The sequence below is a fragment of the Pelophylax lessonae genome, assembly GCF_965119305.1.
Source record: "Pelophylax lessonae genome assembly, chromosome: 10".
Classification (NCBI taxonomy): Eukaryota; Metazoa; Chordata; class Amphibia; order Anura; family Ranidae; genus Pelophylax; species Pelophylax lessonae.
The window spans coordinates 241,568,310-241,595,672 of NC_138777.1; the positions used below are offsets into that span (position 1 = coordinate 241,568,310).

Sequence of the window (27,363 nt, forward strand, 5' to 3'; positions counted from 1 at the left end):
ACAAATTGTCCGGAAAACAGCGTTACTCACCCAGCCAACCTCTGCCTCTCCCGTAGAACATACCCGCCGCTGGGGATAAGCGTGGACTGGCCCTTCTCCAGGGAGTCCTTTCAGCCGCTGGAGAGAAGACAGGGTGGTGGGACTCACTTCGTCAGGCTGTTGTGGATCTGGGCCGACTGTCCAGCATCCCTGGGGTATACAAGTGAAGACTGTAGTCCCGTCCACTACCACAGGAACTCCAACTTTTGTATGTTGAGGGCAGAAGTCAACCGCACTCTGCTCTTTTGCCAGCTCTTCTGCTGGGTTGGTGTCATCATTCTGGGGCACCGTCTGCTGCTGGGAAGGGGAGTCAGCTGCTCCATCTTCCTTACCCTCATCTGGCAGTTGGGACAACCTTTCTCTGGTACTGTCTCCCAGATGTACAGATCCTGGCTGGGGAGGGAAGAAAGTTCCCCCTGCTGTGACTGACTGTTGGGGAGGAAGGACAACAACCTCCTCTCCCTTCTAACCCTGGGCCTCCGGAAATGCCACAGGTGTGGGGCTGAGTTCGTTGACTTTCTGACTGGCTGCCAGCGCTTCAGCTGGGTGTAGAAGCTTCACTTCATCAGCTTGTCACTGGGGCAAGGGGCCAATTTCCCCAGCTTCCTGGAACTCTGTAACTGTTGTGGGTGCTGGGCAGAGGTTGGTGGCCCTGTTGCCAGCACTTCTGCTGGGGACTCCACATAATCCCCTCCGGCTAACTGTTGGGGAGAGAGACTGGCTACCTCCACTTTCAGACTGTGGATCTCTCGCTGGGGAGGAAGGATGACCACCTTCTTCTCCGAACTGTGCAGCTGCTGTTGGGGAGTGATCACCACCTTCTCACCCTGGGCCTCTTCTCTCAGGAGGCTGAAGCTGCTGTTGGTGTTGGGCAGAGCTCAGTGATGTTAGGCCCTGATGCCAGCTATTCTGCAGGGAAGTAAACTGAAAAGTCAGTGGCCTGGCACACATCTTCCTGGGTCAACAATTGTTGCAGGCAGAGGTCAGCAGGCCTATGCCTGGATGCCCGCTCTTCTGCTGTAGGCTCACTGGGATGTTCCTCCTCAGCAGAAAAGTCTATTAAATCCACAGCCTCTGGAATTTCTGAAAGTCCAGGGCATGGGCTGGTTGCACTTGGGCCCAGTGCCAACACTTTGGTTGGTGATTTATCATCCATATTATCCTCCGATGGAAAGTCAATAAAATCTGTGATCCGTGGTTGGGTAATGAAGATGGCTTCCTCTTCTCCCATACCTTTATCCAGTGGCTGGACAGATGCATTCCTCCAGTGTGACCGTTCCTTCTGCTGGTGTCTGGGTCTGATGGAAGGAAGAGACGGTGCGGTTCCATGAGGACTTCCATCACACAGCGTTCTGCTATAGAGGGCTGATAATGGCATTTCTCCAGAATCTCTTCAGGCGGAGATCTGGTGGCCTGGAATTTGGTTTACATTTTCTCACATTCATAAATCAATCTGTGCCTACTCATACCCTGAGGAAGCCAGAACCTTCAGCAGAATCCGCTCCGTCTCCCCACATACGTGTCTGGATAGATCATCAGTGTGTGTGATAGAGAACAGATGCAAGAGGTCATTTTTGGATCCGAGAAAAATACAGTGCCTTGCGAAAGTATTCGGCCCCCTGGAACATTGCGACCTTTTGCCACCTTAAAGGCTTCAAACATAAAGATATAAAACTGTAATTTTTTGTGAAGAATCAACAACAAGTGGGACACAATCATTAAGTGGAACAAAATTTATTGGATATTTCAAACTTTTTTAACAAATAAAAAAATGCAAAATTGGGCGTGCAAAATTATTCAGCCCCCTTAAGTTAATACTTTGTAGCGTCACCTTTTGCTGCGATTACAGCTGTAAGTGGCTTGGGGTATGTCTCTATCAGTTTTGCACATCGAGATTTTTGCCCATTCCTCCTTGCAAAACAGCTCAAGCTCAGTGAGGTTGGATGGAGAGCGTTTGTGAACAGCAGTTTTCAGTTCTTTCCACAGATTCTCGATTGGATTTAGGTCTGGACTTTGACTTGGCCATTCTAACACCTGGATATGTTTATTTGTGAACCATTCCATTGTAGATTTTGCTTTATGTTTTGGATCATTGTCTTGTTGGAAGACAAATCTCCGTCCCAGTCTCAGGTATTTTGCAGACTCCATCAGGTTTTCTTCCAGAATGGTCCTGTATTTGGCTCCATCCATCTTCCCATCAATTTTAACCATCTTCCCTGTCCCTGCTAAAGAAAAGCAGGCCCAAACCATGATGCTGCCACCACCATGTTTCACAGTGGGGATGGTGTGTTCAGGGCGATGAGCTGTGTTGCTTTTACACCAAACATAACATTTTGCATTGTTGCCAAAAAGTTTGATTTTGGTTTCATCTGAGCAGAGCCCCTTCTTCCACATGTTTGGTGTCTCCCAGGTGGCTTGTGGCAAACTTTAAATGACACTTTTTATGGATATCTTTAAGAAATGGCTTTCTTCTTGCCACTCTTCCATAAAGGGCAGATTTGTGCCGTATACGACTGATTGTTGTCCTATGGACAGAGTCTCCCACCTCAGCTGTAGATCTCTGCAGTTCATCCAGAGTGATCATGGGCCTCTTGGCTGCATCTCTGATCAGTCTTCTCCTTGTATGAGCTGAAAGTTTAGAGGGACGGCCAGGTCTTCGTAGATTTGCAGTGGTCTGATACTCCTTCCATTTCAATATTATCGCTTGCACAGTGCTCCTTGGGATGTTTAAAGCTTGGGAAATCTTTTTGTATCCAAATCCGGCTTTAAACTTCTCCACAACAGTATCTCGGACCTGCCTGGTGTGTTCCTTGTTCTTCATGATGCTCTCTGCGCTTTAAACGGACCTCTGAGACTATCACAGTGCAGGTGCATTTATACGGAGACTTGATTACACACAGGTGGATTCTATTTATCATCATTAGTCAGTTAGGTCAACATTGGATCATTCAGAGATCCTCACTGAACTTCTGGAGAGAGTTTGCTGCACTGAAAGTAAAGGAGCTGAATAATTTTGCACGCCCAATTTTTCAGTTTTTTATTTGTTAACATAGTTTGAAATATCCAATAAATTTCGTTCCACTTCATGATTGTGTCCCACTTGTTGTTGACTCTTCACAAAAAATTAGTTTTGTATCTTTATGTTTGAAGCCTGAAATGTGGCAAAAGGTCGCAAAGTTCAAGGGGGCCGAATACTTTCGCAAGGACCTGTAAAACCTATTGGTTCCGCCTCTCCTAAATCTTGGGATCTGGCTCATTTTCGGCACCCACACATCTGCCTATTGCTGTGCTTTACTCATAAGATGATACAAGAAAAGAGTGACTATGATGAAATATTGTGGGGACTTTGCAGTGGTCTCCTTGACCAAAATTTAATGCTGCCGGGCCGTAGTCAGCCAGAGCTCTGATAGATCTGCTCTCCTCAGGTCTCCCTAACCTCAGAGTAATGGATTGCTTCTGCCTGCTGTTAGGGAGTGTCCTTGGCAACTAACCTGAGTTATAAATATTTATGTCTTATTGGCCGGTTACTAGAAGGTGCATGCCGGGGAAAGCAATAAATGTTTGGAGTGATCATGGAAAGTGCTCTGGTCTCCCTGGCTATACCTGAGGAAGCTGTGTCACTGTGTGTTCATGTCCCCCCATACCTGCTACCTGGGGAAGGTGTGCCACTGTTTGTTCATGTCCCCCCATACCCGCTACCTGAGGAAGGTGTGCCGCTGTGTGTTCATGTCCCCCCATACCCGCTACCTGAGGAAGGTGTGCCAGTGTATGTTCATGTCCCCCCATACCCGCTACCTGAGGAAGGTGTGCCGCTGTGTGTTCGTGTCCCCCCATACCCGCTACCTGAGGAAGGTGTGCCACTGTTTGTTCATGTCCCCCCATACCCGCTACCTGAGGAAGGTGTGCCTCTGTGTGTTCATGTCCCCCCATACCCGCTACCTGAGGAAGGTGTGCCGCTGTGTGTTCGTGTCCCCCCATACCCGCTACCTGAGGAAGGTGTGCCAGTGTATGTTCATGTCCCCCCATACCCGCTACCTGGGGAAGGTGTGCTACTGTTTGTTCATGTCCCCCCACACCCGCTACCTGGGGAAGGTGTGCCGCTGTGTGTTCGTGTCCCCCCATACCCGCTACCTGAGGAAGGTGTGCCGCTGTGTGTTCGTGTCCCCCCATACCCGCTACCTGAGGAAGGTGTGCCAGTGTATGTTCATGTCCCCCCATACCCGCTACCTGAGGAAGGTGTGCCGCTGTGTGTTCGTGTCCCCCAATACCCGCTACCTGAGGAAGGTGTGCCACTGTTTGTTCATGTCCCCCCATACCCGCTACCTGAGGAAGGTGTGCCGCTGTGTGTTCATGTCCCCCCATACCCGCTACCTGAGGAAGGTGTGCCACTGTTTGTTCATGTCCCCCCATACCCGCTACCTGAGGAAGGTGTGCCTCTGTGTGTTCATGTCCCCCCATACCCGCTACCTGAGGAAGGTGTGCCGCTGTGTGTTCATGTCCCCCCATACCCGCTACCTGGGGAAGGTGTGCTGCTGTGTGTTCGTGTCCCCCCATACCCGCTACCTGAGGAAGGTGTGCCGCTGTGTATTCGTGTCCCCCCATACCCGCTACCTGAGGAAGGTGTGCCAGTGTATGTTCATGTCCCCCCATACCCGCTACCTGAGGAAGGTGTGCCAGTGTATGTTCATGTCCCCCCATACCCGCTACCTGAGGAAGGTGTGCCACTGTTTGTTCATGTCCCCCCACACCCGCTACCTGAGGAAGGTGTGCCACTGTTTGTTCATGTCCCCCCATACCTGATACCTGAGGAAGGTGTGCCTCTGTGTGTTCATGTCCCCCCATACCCGCTACCTGAGGAAGGTGTGCCGCTGTGTGTTCATGTCCCCCCATATCTGCTACCTGGGGAAGGTGTGCCTCTGTGTGTTCATGTCCTCCCATATCTGCTACCTGGGGAAGGTGTGCCGCTGTGCGTTCATGTCCTCCCATACCCGCTACCTGAGGAAGGTGTGCCTCTGTGTATTCATGTCCTCCCATACCTGCTACCTGGGGAAGGTGTGCCGCTGTGTGTTTGTCTCCTTGGAGTTCATAGAGCACAGTACTATTCTCCTCGGAGTCCATAGAGCGCAGTACTTTTCTTCTCGGAGTCCATAGAGCACAGTACTCTTCTTCTCAGAGTCCATAGAGCGCAGTACTCTTCTCCTCAGAGTCCATAGAGCGCAGTACTCTTCTCCTCAGAGTCCATAGAGCGCAGTACTCTTCTCCTCAGAGTCCATAGAGCGCAGTACTCTTCTCCTCAGAGTCCATAGAGCGCAGCACTCTTCTCCTCAGAGTCCATAGAGCGCAGTACTCTTCTCCTCAGAGTCCATAGAGCGCAGTACTCTTCTCTTCGGAGTCTATAGGGTGCAGTACTCTTCTCCTCTGAGTCCATAGAGCGCAGTACTCTTCTCCTCAGAGTCCATAGAGCGCAGCACTCTTCTCCTCAGAGTCCATAGAGCGCAGTACTCTTCTCCTCAGAGTCCATAGAGCGCAGTACTCTTCTCTTCGGAGTATATAGAGCGCAGTACTCTTCTCTTCGGAGTCTATAGAGTGCAGTACTCTTCTCTTCGGAGTCCATAGAGCGCAGTACTCTTCTCCTCAGAGTCCATAGAGCGCAGTACTCTTCTCCTCTGAGTCCATAGAGCACAGCACTCTTCTCCTCGGAGTCCGTAGTTTTCTGGATTGGGTTTGCAGCAGGCAGGTGTCTACAAAGGCCAGCTCTGCATCAAAGCTGCCAAACACATCACTGTGTAAGTAAATGGCGGTTCCTTCCCAACAATGACATTAGAATTTCCATGACAGAACCTGAGAGCTCTTCCAGCGCCATTTGTACTCAGTGTGGAAATTTGGCATCATTATCCGACAAATACCTGGAAGTGCAATGCTGTGGAGACATTGTCGTCATGTAGCCCTTCTCCCCCCCCCAGATTTATAAGGAAAATCTAATTCGATGATTTTCTTTCTTCATTTCTTTTGGAATAATAAAAAGCTTGAAGCGGGAGTCCAGCCAGAACTTTCTTCTTTTTAACCCCTTCATGCCGACTGTACGCAAATATGTGTCCTCGCTGGACTGGGCTTCTCCCATGGGGCCACATATTTGTGTATCTCCCTTTGTGCTGGCAGCGCACCACGCAGCCCACTCCCAGCACAGAGAGCGGGGGTTTACAGGGAGCCCCGGGCCCCGTACAAACATTAGGGACCCGGAACTCCTAATTCAAGGTCATCTAATTGCTCTGATGCTCCTGATCCCCGGTCACCTGATGAGCCCGCCTCCAGGTTTTCTTTCTCTGTGAATGGAGGAGAGAAACACTTAGTATCTCTCTCCTTGCAGAAAAAAAGTAAATTAATAAATAATAATATAGAAAAAATAAAATAAAGAAATACAAAAAAATAGCTAGGATAAGGTTTGATTTGAATCGCAGAATGCAACTTCTGCAACTTTCCCAGAGGAAGGAACGCTCTGGCTAGAGCTGAATCCAGAGTCAGTCCGAAATAATCCAATCTCCTGGTCAGAACCAAAGCAGACTTCTGAAATTCAGAGGCCACCCAATCTCCCGCAGAGTCTGGAAAGTAATTTCCATATTGGCCATCAGAGCCGATGGAGACTCTGCTCACAAGAGGAGGTCATCCAGGTATCCCAGCACAGCAATCCCCTGGTGACGCAGTAACGTGAAGATCGGGGCCACCACTTTCACGAGGAACCGAGGAGCGGAGGCTAGACCAAAGGGTAACGCCACAAACTAACAGTGTTCCTTCTCACAGCTAAGTAGAGGAAACACTGATGCCGGGTGGAAATAGGAACGTGCAGGTAGGCATCGTTGACATCTAAAGAAGCCAGGAACCCCCTTGATGCAGGGATGTCACCACCGTCCAAAAGGACGTCATGAATTATTGCACCCGTACAAAACGATTCAGGGCCTTGAGGTCCAGAATAGGACGAACTTGCCCTTCTTCGTGGGAACCATGAAAGGGTATGAATAAAATCCCCCGAAAACATTCCGACACTGGACCAAGGACGATCACGCCCTGGGACAACAAATCCTGCCCTGCTCACAACGGAGCTTGCAGCCGAGCCGGGGGCAGGTGCACATTGGAAGAAAATAACCTTTCCGGAGGACAAGAAACGGCATTCCATCTTGGAACCGGATACAATCACCTCATGGACCCACTGGTCACTGACCCAGGGAAGTCTACGGCCCAGGAACCAGCAAAGACATCCCCCCACCCGACATGGATGGGGGCAAACTGTCCTGCCGAACGGGTCTGGTCAGCGGGTCTGGCAAAGCTTGCTCTCTCATTGCCAGACCAAGGCCACTAGAAACCTCTCAAACAGGCCTTGAAGGGCTTGGAACCTTTTTCTGAAGTCCCTGAGGGATGAAAAAACTTCTCATGGGCTGAAATTGTCCAAGGTAGCCCCGAATAGCTCCTCACCCTGAGAAGGCAATTCAGTCAGATTCTTCTTGGAGCTGTGATCCACAGACCAACACTTCAGCCACAAAAAACATCTAAGCACCACTGCCGAGACGGATAGCTTAGAGACTCAAGGGAACCGGATCCAAAGATGCATCGCAGACAAACTGCAGACCCCGGACCAATTGCTCTGCCAGTTTGCATAGGCGGGGGAAACCGGTCGCCCCCCATGGGCAGACGCAAAAGCGTCGCCCACCTCGTCCATGTCTGCGACACCCGAACTGAGGCCAAAACATGCCTCAATAAGGCACCAGCCATAGTAAACACGTATCAGGCCTTAGAGATTCTGCCCGCCTGTCAGCCGGAGTCTTAAAAGCCGGGGATTCTATCACCGGAAACATGGTTGCCATAGTCAACCTGGAAACCCACCGGTGGGAGCGTCCACTGCTTCAGAATCGACTCCTAAAGGGATACCGGACAGCAAAGCTTCTTGGGACCATCAAGGGTCGTATTAGCCGCCCCCAGCCCTTAAAGACACAATTGTCAGAATAAGATGGATAAGAGAAAACCATAACCGCATGAGACGGTTTATGGGTGACAATCAGAACAGATATGGCCACAGTAACCTCGGCTGCATCCTCCAACATAAATGACTCCTGCACGGACGCAATCAATGCATCTACAAGCGCCTCTTTTGTGTGGCGCAGCAGCCATGGAGGAATCATCCTCACTGTCTGACGGTTCAGGGAAAGGTGGACTCGCAGGGTGGTCCCATCCGCAGCGACCGAAACAGATGCAGGATCTGATGAGACAGGAGAGGGCGGGGGGTGCAATTGCTAAGCCAACCACTATCCTTACCCCGCACAGGGGTCCGCGACTAAAGCCCCCCACAGTAGACGCCGACTGAGGCCCGCAAAAAGGGGGGCCAACGAGAGAACCCCGCAAGCGGGTCCCCCCAAGGAGGCCTGCCTAGGAGGCTGAAAACTCCACTAATACAGGAGAACCCGTAGGCAGACTACCTCCATGGAGCCACTGGGGAAGGCGAATGCCCCACAGCAACCTGGCAGCTAAACCTGCCTGGGACCCTGTTCAACCCCACATAAGCCACTCAACCAGAAGGGAGCCGTCTAGTAGGCCGCAAAGCCGCAGCCTAAATTTTTGGCCTGCCCGACCGCGTGGTACTGGGACACATGAATTTATTCCATTTTGAAATAAGGATGTAACACGGCAAAATGTGGAAAAAGTGAAGCGCTGTGAATCATTTCCGGATGCTCTGCACTCCGCTATGTCATGTCTGCTGATATTCAGAAATCCCCTTATATCCACTCCGATTCCCCCATTATGTAAGTCAGACATTCACAATAATAATAATAAATGAGGTCTGATGACTTACCACCATGGCGATGAGCGCACAGATATGACTTACCACCATGGCGATGAGCGCACAGATATGATTTACCATCATGGCGATGAGCCCACAGATATGACTTACCATCATGGCGATGAGGGCACAGATATGGATATGACTTACCACCATGGCGATGAGCGCACAGATATGACTTACCATCATGGCGATGAGCGCACAGATATGACTTACCATCATGGCGATGAGCCCACAGATATGACTTACCATCATGGCGATGAGCGCACAGATATGACTTACCATCATGGCGATGAGCGCACAGATATGACTTACCACCATGGCGATGAGCGCACAGATATGACTTACCACCATGGCGATGATCGCCCAGATATGGATATGACTTACCATCATGGCGATGAGCGCACAGATATGATTTACCACCATGGCGATGAGCGCACAGATATGACTTCCCATCATGGCGATGAGCGCACAGATATGGATATGACTTACCATCATGGCGATGAGCGCACAGATATGACTTACCATCATGGCGATGAGCGCACAGATATGACTTACCATCATGGCGATGAGCGCACAGATATGACTTACCATCATGGCGATGAGCGCACAGATATGACTTACCATCATGGCGATGAGCGCACAGATATGACTTACCATCATGGCGATGAGCGCACAGATATGACTTACCACCATGGCGATGAGCGCACAGATATGACTTACCACCATGGCGATGAGCGCACAGATATGACTTACCACCATGGCGATGAGCGCACAGATATGACTTACCATCATGGCGATGAGCGCACAGATATGACTTACCACCATGGCGATGAGCGCACAGATATGACTTACCACCATGGCGATGAGCGCACAGATATGACTTACCATCATGGCGATGAGCGCACAGATATGACTTACCACCATGGCGATGAGCGCACAGATATGACTTACCACCATGGCGATGAGCGCACAGATATGACTTACCATCATGGCGATGAGCGCACAGATATGACTTACCATCATGGCGATGAGCGCACAGATATGACTTACCATCATGGCGATGAGCGCACAGATATGACTTACCATCATGGCGATGAGCGCACAGATATGACTTACCATCATGGCGATGAGCGCACAGATATGACTTACCACCATGGCGATGAGCGCACAGATATGACTTACCACCATGGCGATGAGCGCACAGATATGACTTACCATCATGGCGATGAGCGCACAGATATGACTTACCACCATGGCGATGAGCGCACAGATATGACTTACCACCATGGCGATGAGCGCACAGATATGACTTACCATCATGGCGATGAGCGCACAGATATGACTTACCACCATGGCGATGAGCGCACAGATATGACTTACCATCATGGCGATGAGCGCACAGATATGACTTCCCACCATGGCGATGATCGCCCAGATATGGATATGACTTACCACCATGGCGATGAGCGCACAGATATGACTTACCACCATGGCGATGAGCGCACAGATATGACTTACCACCATGGCGATGAGCGCACAGATATGACTTACCATCATGGCGATGAGCGCACAGATATGACTTACCACCATGGCGATGAGCGCACAGATATGACTTACCATCATGGCGATGAGCGCACAGATATGACTTACCATCATGGCGATGAGCGCACAGATGTAGCTCTGGTTGAGGATGACGTTGGCCAGCAGGGGGAGGGGTGATTGTTCTTTTGATTTTTCAGGTTTTTCATCTGTTGAAAGAAAACACCATTAATGGGATTCTGGGCGGAGCTTATTGCTGGACCCGACTCATGCAGAATGAATACCAGGAACAATAATCATTATTAATGAAGATCTCAGGTGACCTCTATCTCTATGCAAACTTCCACTTTGCACAGGTTACCCCTCCCCCTCCACATGTAAATAAAGCTGCAGGATGCGGGTGACAATGGAGTCCTTCTATAGACACATTTAGATTTATTGAGAAGCCCAGAAATATAAAGTCACAATTTATGTCAATCCCCCTCCTAGGCCACCAGCAGAAAACTGAGGCATGCTGGGTAGAGGAGAGTAATTGGGGGCTGGCCTAAAACCTGTTTGCCAGTGTCCCGCCCTCCTGTAGGTGGCAGCATAACCCGCTGTGTGAATTCCTGGACACATCAATAGATGGAGAAACACATTTTATTCACTTTTCACTATGAAACTTTCTGTGATATTTTTATCAGAATTATAAAAATGCAACCACATAATTATATCTTTTTATTTCAATTACTGCATTCCCCCTCCCCCGATGTAAAATGTCCATCATGCTTTGGTTTTGAATAATTTGCTGCATTTCACAGCCCAGGCGAGACGCAGCGACAACCAAAATATATTCAAGCGGGTCTCATTCCCGCCATGTATGACATTCCCAGGAAGGACGATGGATTTTTACACGCAGGCGGAGCGCAACATCAAAACACTTGGAAGAGGCGTGGAAATGTACGCTCATGCGTTTTACATTTTAAATGCAATGTCTAGGAAGTGACAGAACAGGAAATAATAAAAGTATGGAGTACAATGTACACAAAATACATGAAGACATCTGAATAGAAGGTACAGTGTCTGACAAAAGTAAGTACACCCCTCACATTTCTGTAAATATTTTATTGGACATTGTCACTTAGGGGTGTACTGACTTTTGTTGCCAGCGGTTTAGACATTAATGGCTGTGTGTTGAGTTATTTTGAGGGGACAGTAAATTTACACTGTTATACAAGCTGTACACTCACTACTGTACATTGTAGCAAAGTCACATGGGAGGGGTGTACTTACTTTTGTCAGACACTGTAAGTGACATTGTATAATAGATGAATCAGACATCATTTCAGAGGACAGGCGGAGTTCTTCTGGTAATTGGACCATGAAAGGGACTTTCCACAAATCGTTTTATTTCTGAATTTGTCATTTTTCAGTTTCGCGTTTCATGACCTGTGAGAGTTTCTGACGTAAATCGTTCATTTCCTGAGTCCCCGGCACATGGGGGGGGGGGGGGGGGGGGTTTACTAAAATCTGCTGCAGCTCTGCAGAGTAACCAATCAGCTTCCGGGGTTTATTGTCAAAGTTTCATTGAAGAAGCTGAAGTCAGTCTGATAAAGCAAAGTATTACTCCGCTGATAGGAGTCACCGTTATGTTCCTCCTGCACTGCACAAGCGAAGGGTGCCGGTTCTGCAAACTACAAAGTCTGATGTGAAGAAATGTCTGGATTTTCGCACTCCAATAAAATCACTTCCCTGCCTCAGTTCATCTGCATTACATGGGGGGTGATGGGATTAGTAGTTACACAAGAAAGCAGACATTGTTTAATGCTTCCAGATCATCTCACAGGAAGAAATGACAACGCTGCATTCTTGGCAAGATAAAGAGGTATTTTCTGTGCTTGATAAAAATGTGCTTTACCAGAAAATAAAAAAAGAGAAAACAAATGCAGTCACATCCTCGAAGGTCTGGTAAGAATCGATATTTGAGATTTTAGTGCACGCGGTGAGAAAAAAGTATTCAATCCCCGATCAATCAGCAGATTTCTGGCTCCCAGGTGAGATGAGCTGAGATTAGGAGGATTCTCTTATAGGGAGTGCTCCTAATCTCAGCTTGTTACCTGTATAGAAGACTCCTGTCCACAGAATCAACCAAGTCAACCAGTCTGGGGCTCCATGGAAGATCTCACCTCATGGAGGATCAATGATGATGGAGAACGGTGAGGAATCAGCCCAGAACTACACCGGAGAATCTTCTCAATGATCTCAGCTGGGACCATCGTCACCAAGAAAACAATTGGTAACACACTACCCCATGGAGGACTGAAATCCTGGAGCTCCCGCAAGCTCCCCCTGCTCAGGAAATCACATGGTACAGCCCGTCTGATGTCTGCTAATGAACATCTGAATGATTCAGAGGAGAACTGGGTGAAAGTGTTGTGGTCAGAGGAGACCAAAACTCAACTCAACTCACCATGATTGGAGGAGGAGGAATGCTGCCTATGACCCCAAGAACCCCATCCCCCACCGTCACACATGGAGGTGGAAACATTACGCTTTGGGGGTGTTTTTCTGCTAAGGGGACAACTTCACCACATCAAAGGGACGATGGGCGGGGCCATGTACCATCAAATCCTGGGTGAGAATCTCCTTCCCTCAGCCAGGGCATTGAAAATGGGTCATGGATGGGAATTCCAGCATGACAATGACCCAAAACACACGGCCAAGGCAACAAAGGAGTGGCTCAAGAAGAAGCACAGAAGGTCCTGGAGGGGTCTAGCCAGTCTCCAGACATTAATCCTATAGAAAATATGTGGAGGGAGCTGAAGGTTCGAGTTACCAAACGTCAGCCTGGAAACCTCAATGACTTGGAGAGGAGAAAATCCCTCCTGAGATGTCTGCAAACCTGGGGGCCAACTACAAGAAACGTCTGACCTCTGTGACCCCCAACTACAAGAAACCTCTGACCTCTGTGACCTCTGTGATTGGCCAACAAGGGTTTCTCCACCAACTACTAAGGGGATCAAATACTTATTTCACTCATTAAAATGCAAATCAATTTATAACTTTTTTTTGAAATGCGTTTTCTGGATATTTTTGTTATTTTGTCTCTTGCTGGTAAAATAAACCGACCAATAGAATTATAGACTGATCATTTCTATGTCAGTGGGCAAACCTACAAAACCAGCAGGGGGTCAAATACTTTTTCCCTCACTGTAAGTGAGTGACAAGCAGGTCACCCACCCCCCCCCCCCCCCCCACAGCTGTCAGCAGTTTATGGACATAAATACGGGGGGGGGGGGATCTGCCAATAGAAAGGCCGGAGGGGCAGAAGAATCTCTTTATTTCTTAGTAAGTTGATCCAAGATGGAGACGAGTTATGCCCAGGAAAGGCGCTTTGCAGCCAGGCGGTGACCTGCAGCATGGAAAGTGTTCACCGCTCGCCTCTGGCAGTCAGGAAACTGCAGAAAGGTGGAAAATGGAAAATGCCATTAAAAACCGCCCAAGAAAAATAACTACAGGAAGAATTTTATGTAAAACAACACACAGCGTCGCTGGGAGGGTTAGAGGGAGGCCGGATAAACATTTAGTGTCACTGTAGGGACGAAGCCATAGACATCCACAGCGCGCCATCAAAGCAGATCTGTGCAATGACGACATTTAGCTTTAATGCCCCCCCTCCCCCGCAGCATGTACTCTTTTCCTTTACTCCCCTCTAATATGTTCAGCCTCTAGGAGAGAAGAGACATACACGTACCTCTAGGTATGGAGGAGCATGTGATTCACCCCCCCCCCACTCTATTCTGCAACATGCTAGTCCTAGGACCAGCACTGTCAATAGAGGGGGAGGGGATAGTGAGGATTACTCAGATATTCCTCTCTTCACTGCTAGCACCTAAACAGACCAGGGAGGAAGAAATGATGGTGCCAAGAGAATTAATGTGAACCTGACACTTTGTCTTGATAGGAACAGCTTCCACCTTCATACCCCCCCCCCCCCTCACAGACCTATCAGTATCAATAACATGTGACCCTGTCATTATACGGAGCAGATTGAAGGAAGCCCAGCCTGGAAAAAGGCAGAAGGTGAATACTTACCTTTCTAGAAGCCCACGTCTTAAAACTCAGCCTATTGCTCACCTCAAGTATTCAACTTAAAACTTCTGGAAAATGTTACTGCAGGATGTAGGAGCCGACGGGAGGACCAAAGCGCACAGTGGGGGGAGAAGATATTTGGCACACCCAGAAGTGTCAGATCCCTGCAGTGGCTGGAGATCTCTGGCTATGGAGATTGTGGCTAAATATACTGCATGTACGATCGTAAAATAATCTCATCAATGCAGGTCAATGGCTTACACACGTTATCCAATGTAGTTTATAATTATTTACACACAGAAGAAACCCGAAATGTGTAATACGTATTCCCAATGCATGCTTCACAGATTCCTAGAGGCTCCCATCATAGAACTCTCCATCAGAAAACACCAGCCTGTCCATAACCCAGGAACAAAGGAGGAGATCTGGATCGGCACGCCTGTTCTTTGTCAGTATTTTCAGGAGGTCAGCAGTGGCAGCTCACGCATTTCTCCTCATATAAGGAACCGATCGCCTTCAGGAAGGAAGTGGAATATTTTGCCCATTTCTCTTTTCATCATTTCAATCTTCAGCATTCCCTCCTCCTCCCCCTTGAATGAGATCAACTTTTCTCCCACCGTAGGAATCCACACTGAGGTGGCCATGCAGATATTTATAGAACACAGGTGTACTCCGGAGTCTGGGTGCCAAATGTAGAGAAAAGGCTCAGCGTAGGGAAAGATAAAAGACGAGCAAACAAGGTTTCCATTTGTGGTTAATGGTCTCTTTGAACTTCAATTTCAGATCCTCCTCTTGGAACACAAAAGACCTGCTGAGCCAGATACACCTGGTCCTAGACCTCCTGTGTGATGTCACATTCCGGGACCCCTCGGGGACACGACCTATGACCTAGAGGTGGGCAGCCAATGGCTGGTCAGCTGCTGTAGTCTCCATCTGTCCGGATGAAAACTTTAACCCCATTATTTGTATGTGCATCACATGGACAGGAGATGAGGGAAAATTTCCCCACTGGGATTACAGACAGAAATGAAAACAGACATTAAATTTCACATATATGAGGCCCAAAACAGACAGCGTGGTGCCTCCAATGAACACTCAGATTGTATTTGCCTCAATTATAATTCCATTAATGGTACTTTGATCATTCACATCTACTAGGCAACCACAAACCCTATGAAGGTAAGAAAAGCCTCATACCGGGGTGGGTGGTGGAAGCCGGCTGGATGACATGGACTGTACAATCCTGAGGATCTTCCCCGGCTGCTTCACTGCCGCTGGACAACATGGGCTGCAGAATAAAGAGGGGGAGAGGACATCAGCAATGGAAACATCTCCTAAAGTATAACTAAAGGCAAAACTTTGTTTAAGTGTTGGATGGAGGGGGGAGGGGTGAGACCCCCTGTCAGGATTTTATTGCGTTCTGTGTCCCCCGTTAGGGAGATTCCTGCTCTCTATTTGGCCTGTTTACCGTTCTCATGGAAAGTGAAAGAAAATCCCCAAAATATTGAATTGTCCCTAGAACAGGAATAGAGGGAAAATGTTCCCATGGGGACACTAGTTCTGGTGACAGCCCAGGATCCCCTCACTTTGGAGGGATTTCCTTTCACTTTCATTTGTTGTGGAATTTAGTCAAGTTTGTGAACAGAAAGATACAGGGCCTTTATTTCATGTTGCAGCCGAGATGTTTTAATGTTATTGCGGCAACAGCTGATGCGGTGTAACGTTACAACACACTACGCCGTGAAAATTCCCTACCCTCCGGACCTCTGAGCATGCGCAATGGTAACCTGCTCAGCTGTTCCATGATGTAGGTGCACCGGAAGTGACGAGGGTAGGGAATTTTCACAGAACACCTTCTCCGAGGGACACGACCCAAAACGTGTTCTCCAACAGAGGTAATTATACCGTGTAGAAAGCCGAGACACGACTGGCCAACAGCAGACATCAGACGTCTTTATCAGCAGAACTAATTGGAATAGATTGCTGCGGTCGGGACGTCACACTATAGACAACCAAAAACCAAACTACAGGATCACCGCCCATGTCTTACCAGATGGTCATAAAACATCCCAACTTTCACACTTTAGATCCCTCAATAGGTCTGGGAGAGTTTGTGACACAAAAGTGGACTATTGATGAACTCGGGCCTATGTTATATTTTATATGATCATCAGGATCATTTCTTTATCATAGTGTTGGCAATGAATCAGGAAGTGAAGAGAAATCTCCCCAATGGGGGTTATAATCCTCTCTTATTCTATCTGAAATAAAAAGGAATGTTTTGCCTAAAGCTCAACTTTAAATCTAAAGTATTGAGGTCCTGAGCAAAATCCTGCACTCACCTTGGTCTCCTCCCCCATGCTGTACCGTTCCTTTGACCAGGACTCCACCTCAGCCATTTCCAGATCATCTCTGACAAGGGGGTCACCTGCTTTAGCCTGGACACCTTCCTCCTCCTGAGAAACAGATGACATGTGACCAAGAATTAAGAAGATAAATTAGGGCCCTTATGACACCTATGACTGATTTTTCAATTGTGTACAGATAAAAGTTAAAGGAGTCACCCGTTTAATATTGGGACCCCAGTGGAGAAGACGCTGCTCTAAGTTCGAGGGAGTCTAACCCTCCCAGCGGAGTTCTCCTTTATTCTGCACCGCACAGATTGCAGCAATATGAATTGCGACATGTAGGAGGGGCTAGAGGTGGACATTTCTGACGGGAAAACATCAGCAATGAGGATGAGAGAGGATGTAAGAAGTTGGTGGAAGATTTGGTGTTCTGGCATCTCTACATTACCGAAATACCAATTCCAATCAGAATGACTTTATAAAGGAGCAACGATCCTAAACTGTCACCACATAGGAAAGAGTTAATAACAGGAAGAGCTCTGGATACAAAAAAACACAAAGTAACTACAGAAAACCATCCAATGAAATGAAGACTGAATTTTAGAATTTGCCAGAAAATTAAAGTGGAAGTTCAGCCAAAATCTAAAGCTAAACCTAATATCAGCCACATTCTAAACCTGATCTATCTAACCCTGAGAGAAGAGATCGATGTACTTACCTGTTCTGGAGCCGGTCCGATCCCAGGCTGAGCTGCCAGCGGGGGCTTCAGTGTGCAGGAGAGGCAGCCGACAACGGAAGCCCCATAGTAAGTCTATGGGTGAGGCAGCCGACAACGGAAGCCCCATAGTAAGTCTATGGGAGAGGCAGCCGACAACGGAAGCCCCATAGTAAGTCTATGGGTGAGGAAGCCGACAACGGAAGCCCCATAGTAAGTCTATGGGTGAGGCAGCCGACAACGGAAGCCCCATAGTAAGTCTATGGGAGAGGCAGCCGACAACGGAAGCCCCATAGTATGTCTATGGGTGAGGCAGCCGACAACGGAAGCCCCATAGTAAGTCTATGGGTGACGTCACTTCCCAGGCATTTCCCAGCCGTTGTTGGCTTTCTCTTGCACACAGAATCCGCCGCTGGAGACCAGACCGGACCGGATCGGCTTCAGAAAAGGGACAGCGTTTTTTCTTTATAGGGTTAGATAGATTTGTTTTAGAATGTGGCTGAGAGTAGATTTAGCCTTAGATACGTTTTGGCTGAACTTCCACTTTAAAGTCTATTGCTGAAAAATTATACTTGCTGGGCTATTGGGACAAAAAAGTTCTGCTTGCCAGGCAATCAAGCCCAACGATGAAAAGTTTGATTGACAGGTGATGAGGCCTGGAAGGTGACACTACACAGACAATGTGACTAAATACGATGGTCATCACACTGGGTAAGTGAGTGATTAGGGAAGACATGGATGATGGCCGCCTGTCCTCCTGGTAAGGTCTGGGCAGGCAGGTACAGGGTTAGATCTGGCATGTGATGGCAGTAACACGGTAATAAAGGACAGATGATGACTGAACAGGGAAGACCAATGATGATGGCCGTCTGTTTTCCTGGTGGAATGTTCTCTCTTGTAGAAGAAGACAGGGAATGCCGCTAGTTAGTGTAGCTTCACCAATAGCAGACCCCATTCCCTTATAGCAAGCAGGCCTTCTGGTACCGTATTGACCCCGGGACCTAACACATGGTGATATACTCTGGACAGGAAGCACAAGAGGCAGAGCAAAAGGGAGAACAGAAGGGTAGGTGTGGCACAGGAAGGTTCTGGTGTCTGCAGAGGATGGCAGGGACTGATGCCCCAGCAGGAATGTGATCAGAGAGTCACTCTGAGGTCAGTCTAGGAAGCGGGCAGTGATGTGGCCAGTAAAAAGGCAAACAGTCATTCCAGGCAGAGGCGTGGCCAGTAGACAGAAAGTGGTTAGTCTAGGTGGCAGGCAGAGATGTGGTCACTGGTCAGTAAAAGGATAAGCAGTCGTCTCAGGCAGAGGCATGATCAGTAGACAGGAAAAAGTCAGTCCAGGTGGAAGGCAGACAAGTGGACAGCAAAAAGGCAAGCGGTCGTTCCAGGCAGAGGCGTGGTCAGTAGACAGGAAGTGGTCAATCCAGGAAGCGATGTGGCTAGTAAAAAGGTAAGCAGTTGATCCAGGCAAAGGCGTGGTCAGTAGACAGGAAGTGGTCAGTCCAGGCAGAGATGTGGTCAGTAAAAAGGTAAGCAGTTGATCCAGGCAGAGGCGTGGTCTATGATAGGAAATGGTCAGCCCAGGCAGCAGGTAGAGATATGGTCAGTAAAAAGGCAAGCAGTTATTCCAGGCAGAGGCGTGGTCAGTAGACAGGAAGTGGTCACTCCAGATGGCTGGTAGAGTAATGGTCAGTAAAAAAGGCAAGTGGTTGTTCCAGGCAGAGGCGTGGTCTATGATAGGAAATGGTCAGTAAAAAGGTAAGCAGTTGTTCCAGGCAGAGGTGTGGTCAGTAGACAGGAAGTGGTAAGTCCAGGAAGCAGGCAGAGGTGTGGTCAGTAGACAGGAAGTGGTAAGTCCAGGAAGCAGGCAGAGGTGTGGTCAGTAGACAGGAAAAGGTCAGTCCAGGCAGCAATGTGGCCAGTAAAAAGGCAAGCAGTAGATCCAGGCAGAGGCATAGTCAGTAGACAGGAAGTGGTCAACAAAAAATCAAACAGTCAATCTAGGCAGAGGCGTGGTCAGCAGGCAGGAAGTGGTCAGTCCAGACAGAAGGAAGGGATGTGGTCAGTAAAAAAGGCAAATGGTTGTTCCAGGTAGAGGCATGGTCTGTAGATAGGAAATGGCCGGTCCAGGCAGCAAGCATAAATATGATCAGAAATATGGTCAGTAAGAAAAGGCAATCAGTTATTCTAAACGGAGGCGTAGTCAGGATCAGGAAGTGGTGAGTCCAGGTGGCAGGCAGAGGCGTGGTTAGTAGACAGGAAGTGGCTAGTAGAAAGGAAGTGGTGAGTCCAGGCGGCAGGCAGAGTCGTGGTCAGTACACAGAGAAAAGTCAGTACACAGAGAAAGCAGATCAGATAGAGGCAAGGACAGCTAATGAGAAACGTAGGGGAAAAAAAGTCCTGGGTCCCGAACGCTGGGCAGTGCAACCTCCATAGTCAGCAGAGGTTCACCAGGAAGTGACCTAGTCAGGGGGGGACATAACTGCCATACAAAGTAAATCTTTACACCAGGTACAGTCTGGGCAGGTGGGCACAATGATAAATCTGGCTAGGGACAGCGATGAACACAGAGATATATGGCAGAGTAGGACTGATCAGGGAAGACCACTGATGGACCTGTCTTCTGTGGAAGGTTTGGGCAGGCAGGCTCAGGGTTAGATCCTGATTGGTTAGCACTATTTATAAGGAGATTTCTGGTGTCTGAAGTATAACACAGAATTGATAGGGAAAGTTGCATGCAAACTACTAGCAAGCTGGCAGGAGGGGAGAGCAGAGTGAGCAGAGACATGAACTCATCGGTCGGCTGCTGTTCCTCTTTTATCCAATTAGCAGGCGGGGGCTGGGTAGAAGACACCACCAACAGAGAAAGGGGTCTTCCTCCTGGCTGTGCTGTCTGGCAGGACGGTGATCATATTGGGAATAAATGGACAGAAAAGGAAATCCTTTGGCAGAAAAAGAAACAAATTTCTTTGTATTTGGAGGTTTGCTGGAGTTCAGCTTTATCTGCACTAGAAATGTTCGGCTCACGTTCCCGGGAGACTCCTCACCGTGTAATGTTAATGAATACACCCCCAGATATGGAACACTCACCCGCACACCGCTGGGGTTCTTCAGCTTCAACAGGGAGATGACCGAGTAGTAGAGCAGCAGCAGAATTCCCGGGTTCACATAAACTGGCCAATCATGGTTTTGGTTGAGAATGAGGTCATCAACGCTCCCCGTGCAATTTGAGTGATTCACAATGTCATTCAGGCCAAAGAGTCTGCAAGAAGAAACCGGGATTACACCAATATTCACCGGAAGAGGCCGGGGTCACATATACACCAATATTCACCGGAAGAGGCCGGGGTCACATATACACCGATATTCACCGGAAGAGGCCGGGGTCACATATACACCGATATTCACCGGAAGAGGCCGGGGTCACATATACACCGATATTCACCGGAAGAGGCCGGGGTCACACATACATGGATATTCACCGGAAGAATCCGGGGTCACACATACACCGATATTCACCGGAACAGAACGGGGTCACATATACACCGATATTCACCGGAAGAATCCGGGGTCACACATACAGATATTCACCGGAAGAGGCCGGGGTCACATATACACCGATATTCACCGGAAGAGGCCGGGGTCACACATACACCGATATTCACCGGAAGAATCCGGGGTCACACATACAGATATTCACCGGAAGAGACCGGGGTCACACATACACCGATATTCACCGGAAGAGACCGGGGTCACACATACACCGATATTCACCGGAAGAGGCCGGGGTTACACATACACCGATATTCACCAAAAGAGGCCGGGGTCACACCTACATGGATATTTACCGGAAGAATCCGGGGTCACACATACACCGATATTCACCAGAAGAGGCCGGGGTCACACATACACCGATATTCACCGGAAGAATCCGGGGTCACACATACACCGATATTAACCGGAAGAGGCCGAGGTCACACATAAACCGATATTCACCGGAAGAATCCGGGGTCACACATACACCGATATTCACCGGAAGAGGCCGGGGTCACACATAAACCGATATTCACCGGAAGAATCCGGGGTCACACATACACCGATTTCCACCGGAAGAGACCGGGGTCACACATACACCGATATTCAGCGGAAGAGGCCGAGGTCACACATAAACCGATATTCACCGGAAGAATCCGGGGTCACACATACACCGATATTCACAGGAAGAGACCAGGGTCACACATACACCAATATTCACCGGAAGAGGCCGGGGTCACACATACACCAATATTCACCGGAAGAGGCCGGGGTCACACATATACCAATATTCACCGGAAGAGGCCCGGGGTCACACATAAACCGATATTCACCGGAAGAGGCCGGGGTCACACATACACCGATATTCACCGGAAGAGGCTGGGGTCACACATACACCGATATTCAGCGGAAGAGGCCGGGGTCACACATACACCAATATTCACCGGAAGAGACCAGGGTCACACATACACCAATATTCACCGGAAGAGGCCGGGGTCACACATACACCAATATTCACCGGAAGAGGCCGGGGTCACACATATACCAATATTCACCGGAAGAGGCCGGGGTCACACATATACCAATATTCACCGGAAGAGGCCCGGGGTCACACATAAACCGATATTCACCGGAAGAGGCCGGAGTCACACATACACCGATATTCACCGGAAGAGGCTGGGGTCACACATACACCAATATTCACCGGAAGAGGCCGGGGTCACACATACACCGATATTCACCGGAAGAGGCCGGGGTCACACATATACCAATATTCACCGGAAGAGGCCCGGGGTCACACATAAACCGATACTCACCGGAAGAGGCCGGAGTCACACATACACCGATATTCACCGGAAGAGGCCGGGGTCACACATACTCCGATATTCACCGGAAGAGGCTGGGGTCACACATATACCAATATTCACCGGAAGAGGCCGGGGTCACACATACACCGATATTCACCGGAAGAGGCCGGGGTCACACATACACTAATATTGTCAACTCTTCTTTGTAATTTTCAGGACTGTTTTAACCCATCCCCCCCTCTGTTCATACCTAAAATAATGCCTGGAGTTCTGCTTTAGGGTTCACCGGGAGGTTAGGTGTTGAAGGGAAGTTGGGGGGGGAGTAAGGTGTTGGAGGAGAGTTGGGTGTTGAGGGGGGGGGGGGGAGTTGGAGGGGAGGTCGGGTGTTGGGGGGGGAGAAGCGCGTTGGAGGGGAGGATGGGAGTTGGAGGGGAGGATGGAAGCTGGGTGTTGGCTGGAAGTTGGGTGCTGGGGGGGGAGTTGAGTATTTGGGGGGGGGGGGGAGTTGGATGTTGGGGGGGAGTAGGGAGTTGGGGGGGATGGGAGTTGGAGGGGAGTTTGGTGTTGGAGGGAGTTGGATGTTGGAGGGGAGTTGGATGTTGGAGGGGGGGGAAGTAGGGTGTTGAGGGGGGGGGTAGGGAGTTGGAGGGGAGGACGGGTGTTGGGGGGGAGAAGGGTGTTGGAGGGGAGGATGGGAGTTGGAGGGGAGGATGGAAGCTGGGTGTTGGGTGTTGGCTGGAAGTTGGGTGCTGGGGGGGGGAGTTGGGTGTTGGAGGGGAGTTGGATGTCAGAGGGGAGTTGGGTGTTGGTGGAGGATGGGAGTTGGAGGGGAGTTGGAGGGGAGTTGGGTGTTGGTGGAGGATGGGAGTTGGAGGGGAGTTGGGTGTTGGAGGGGAGTTGGATGTTGGGGGGGATGGGAGTTGGAGGGGAGTTGGGTGTTGGAGGGGATGGGAGTTGGATGTTGGAGGGGATGGGAGTTGGAGGGGAGTTGGGTGTTGGAGGGAAGTTGGGTGTTGGATGTTGGAGGGGATGGGAGTTGGAGGGGAGTTGGGTGTTGGAGGGGAGTAGGGTGTTGGAGGGGAGTTGGATGTTGGAGGGGATGGGAGTTGGGTGTTGGAGGGGATGGGAGTTGGAGGGGAGTTGGGTGTTGGAGGGAAGTTGGGTGTTGGATGTTGGAGGGGATGGGAGTTGGAGGGGAGTTGGGTGTTGGAGGGGAGTTGGATGTTGGAGGGGATGGGAGTTGGAGGGGAGTTGGGTGTTGGAGGGGATGGAAGTTGGAGGGGAGTTGGGTGTTGGAGGGAAGTTGGGTGTTGGATGTTGGAGGGGATGGGAGTTGGAGGGGAGTTGGGTGTTGGAGGGGATGGGAGTTGGGTGTTGGAGGGAAGTTGGGTGTTGGAGGGGAGTTGGATGTTGGAGGGGAGTTGGATGTTGGAGGAGAGTTGGATGTTGGGGGGGGGGGGGAGTAGGGTGTTGAGGGGGGTGGTAGGGATTTGGAGGGGAGGACGGGTGTTGGGGGGGAGAAGGGTGTTGGAGGGGAGGATGGTAGTTGGATGTTGGAGGGGAGTTGGGTGTTGGCTGGAAGTTGGGTGCTGGGGGGGGGGGTTGGGTGTTGGAGGTGAGTTGGATGTCAGAGGGGAGTTGGGTGTTGGAGGAGGATGGGAGTTGGAGGGGAGTTGGATGTTGGGGGGGAGTAGGAAGTTGGGGGAGATGGGTGTTGGAGGGGGGATGGGTGTTGGAGGGGATGGGAGTTGGAGGGGAGTTGGGTGTTGGGGGGGGAGTAGGGAGTTGGGAGGGATGGGAGTTGGAGGGGAGATGGGGGGGATGGGTGTTGGGTGTTGGAGGGGAGTTGGATGTTGGGGGGAGTAGGGAGTTGGGGGGATGGGAGTTGGAGGGGAGATGGGAGTTGGGGGGGATGGGTGTTGGAGGGGAGTTGGATGTTGGAGGGGAGTTTATTTACTTTAGATGCAGCCGTGACGTCACTGGCGCATGCGCTCTGAAGGAATGGCATACCCCTGCCATAAACAGTGACTTCGTTTTCAGGTGAGTCTGTCATAATGTGCTAGTATGCGATGCACCCCACACATTATGAGTAAATTGTCAGGGACCTTTTTTTTTTTTTTTTTTTTTTTTTGCTGCTGTTTACTAGCGCTTTAAGGTGTTTTGTCCAGCTAATACTTTTTTTTTGTTGTGAGTTCTGCTGGATGTTTATTTCCATACTTCCTGGACTCCCAGCATGCTGTGCAGATCCTCCATTTATAAGGACTACATATCCTCTACCTCCTGAAACTCCTCCCCTCAGAAGGTGGGCTCTGTGAAATGTGTGACACGGCACTGCCTACTCACAGGGCACAGTGACTCCTATCACAGAATTCGATGGAAGTCCAGGTGTGGGTTTTTCACAGACTTCAGGATGGTAAAAGGAGGCTGGAAGTGATTTGAAAACGATGTGGAAATGAAGATCTGATTTTGAATTTTGACTCTATATACACAAAGACTTCCAGTCCTGAGTGAATCTTAGAAGTTGTTTTCATCTTTCCTTGAAGAAAATGAGGATTCTCTGCTGACAGCATCCCCTGATGAAGTGGATACAGCCCCTGATGAAGTGGATACAGCCCCTGATGAAGTGGATACAGCCCCTGATGAAGTGGATACAGCCCCTGATGAAGTGGATACAGCCCCTGATGAAGTGGATACACCCCCTGATGAAGTGGATACACCCCCTGATGAAGTGGATACACCCCCTGATGAAGTGGATACATCCCCTGATGAAGTGGATACAGCCCCTGAAACACTTTGACTTTGTAAAACTTTTGTCATTGAAATGAATTTGTATCTGGGTTTATTATCACTGTGTGACCCTCCAATCCAGATCCACTCCTCCCTATCACATCTTAAGGTGATGGTGGAAATCCTTCGATGTGAAGAAGCTGCCAACCCAACACTCAGATTCTCAAGATTTACAGCAGCATACCATTGGATGAGAGCAATGATACAATATTATTATTAGACTTACATCTCAAGGATCAGAACATTCAGGGGTATGAGAGATGATTACAGCCACACACACCTACACAGGGGGAACTCCGCCCACACACACCTACACAGGGGGAACTCCGCCCACACACACCTACACAGGGGGAACTCCGCCCACACACACCTACACAGGGGGAACTGGATGGACTATTGTCTTTATTCACCCTCACCTACTATGTAATTATTATTATTATACGGATTTATACTATAATTTATATATATTTTAGGGCAGATAGTACAGTTATAATACAATTCAATACAGGAGGAGGGCCCTGATCCTGAGAGCTAACAATCTAAGAGGGAGGGTCAGGTGATTGAGAATGGGAAATAGACCGAGGGCGCACCGGCCTGACGCATTATCCTTTGTAAATAATATTTTTCATTGTGATAAAAGAAAGGCGCTCACAGACAAGGGCTTGATAAAGATCGCATTAAAGAGGTTGTAAACTCGTTTGATTTTTTTTTTTTTTTTTTTACACCCTGCAAAAGAAAGACATAATGAGCTAGTATGCATCGCATACTAGCTCATTATGCAATACTTACCTCAGAAAGAGCCCCCGCCGTGCCGCTCACTCACCTCTATGACGGGCGACATGTCTAGTCGCCCGTCTTCCGGGATCGCGGCATCCGGCCATCTGATTGGCCGGAGCCGCGGTGACGTCACTCCCGCGCACGCGCGCGGGAGCCGACAGTCACGGCACGGGGCTCTGAAGGAACGGCACGATCGGCCGTTCCTTCAGAGCGCATGCGCCAGTGACGTCACTGGCGACATGTAAGGTAAATATCTCCTAAACGGTGCATGTTTAGGAGATATTTACAGTACCTATAGGTAATCCTTATCATAGGCTTGCCTATAGGTACAAGTTGTAGAGGAGGGTTTACTTCCTCTTTAAAGAGGCTGTAGTGCCCACAGTATCACATCATGGATAGAAACGTCCACAGAAACTTTCTGACGCGTTTCGAGGTCCTGCCTCTTCTCCATTTATTTTTCACAAAGGATAATGCACTTTGCCGGTGCGCCCTCTGTCTATTTCTCGCTTTCAGTTATCCAGACATCCCAGTCTTGTGAGGGCAGCAAGGTGGCATTTATCCGGAATAACCAAGACAGAGATCCTAGAGCCAAACCTTTTTGGGGTCCACTTTCCAGTGCATGAGAATTGTGTGATGCTTCTTTTGAGGGTCAGGTGATAGCTGAGGTAACACGAGTGGGGGATGGGCTGATGGATTATACAAAGTACATGATATATATAGAAAAGCCCCATGAAGCCACTTTCCAAGCATTCGCTTCCAGCAAGTCTCACTGCCCAACGTTGGCATTCTGAGAAGTGCTGGGAGGATTCCGGCTCCAGGCATGGAAACATTTCCACATATTTGTGTGATTGTATAAACCAGACCATAGATTAGCATTGGTTTACATAAAAGGAAGGCCGCGCGCCTGTGAGCGGAGGACATGGCCGATCCTCTGACGGAGTATTAAGTGTGATGTGAGAGCGAGGAGTGAGGCGCGAGGCACGCCATATTTGTTGACATTTCTCCACTGTATGGCAAGCCTTTGATTTTCCATTCTAAAGTTACGGGGGAAGGGCAGGAACAATGTCATGCTGTCACGTCTCGTTCCTGGACTTTCGGGAACAGAACCTGAAGAATTGCGCTTTGTGGTCCTTCGATTGGTCTTCATGTGAAAATAATTAACGGAGCGAAGAAATGAAATGTCTTTAATCAGTCGATGGAGAAGTTTCTATTAGCAATGAGTCGGTTTGTGTTCCCAGCATGCATTGTGTGGACGACTTTCACCCAGAATGGACAGAAAAGTCCGGAGTAATGGGGAGTTCCACACAAAGAAGAGGTCCTCATCCGGCCCTCAGACACTAAAGTTTGTACACCTGATCTGTCCAGGCATAGCGGAATGGAGGAGTTCCATGATGTCCTCTGCGGAATCTTCTC

At 49.3% G+C, this 27,363-nt stretch overlaps 1 protein-coding gene across 3 annotated transcripts in view; it reads right to left on the reverse strand.

Annotated features, from left to right (window-relative positions):
- The window catches only part of PIEZO1 (piezo type mechanosensitive ion channel component 1 (Er blood group)), a 214,513-nt gene that overhangs the window by 131,122 nt on the left and 56,028 nt on the right, over positions 1–27,363 (reverse strand). Inside the window, exons 7-10 of one of the 3 annotated variants that reach the window (XM_082269696.1) lie at positions 20,636–20,807; positions 16,822–16,935; positions 15,677–15,767; positions 10,520–10,617 (exon numbers count right to left, since the gene is read on the reverse strand). In XM_082269696.1, coding sequence (XP_082125822.1) covers positions 10,520–10,617; positions 15,677–15,767; positions 16,822–16,935; positions 20,636–20,807 — 475 coding nt within the window. Of the gene's footprint in view, positions 1–8,944; positions 8,954–8,977; positions 8,996–10,519; positions 10,618–15,676; positions 15,768–16,821; positions 16,936–20,635; positions 20,808–27,363 lie in introns of those variants that run through there. The other 2 variants (XM_082269698.1, XM_082269697.1) reach the window with 2 other exon arrangements.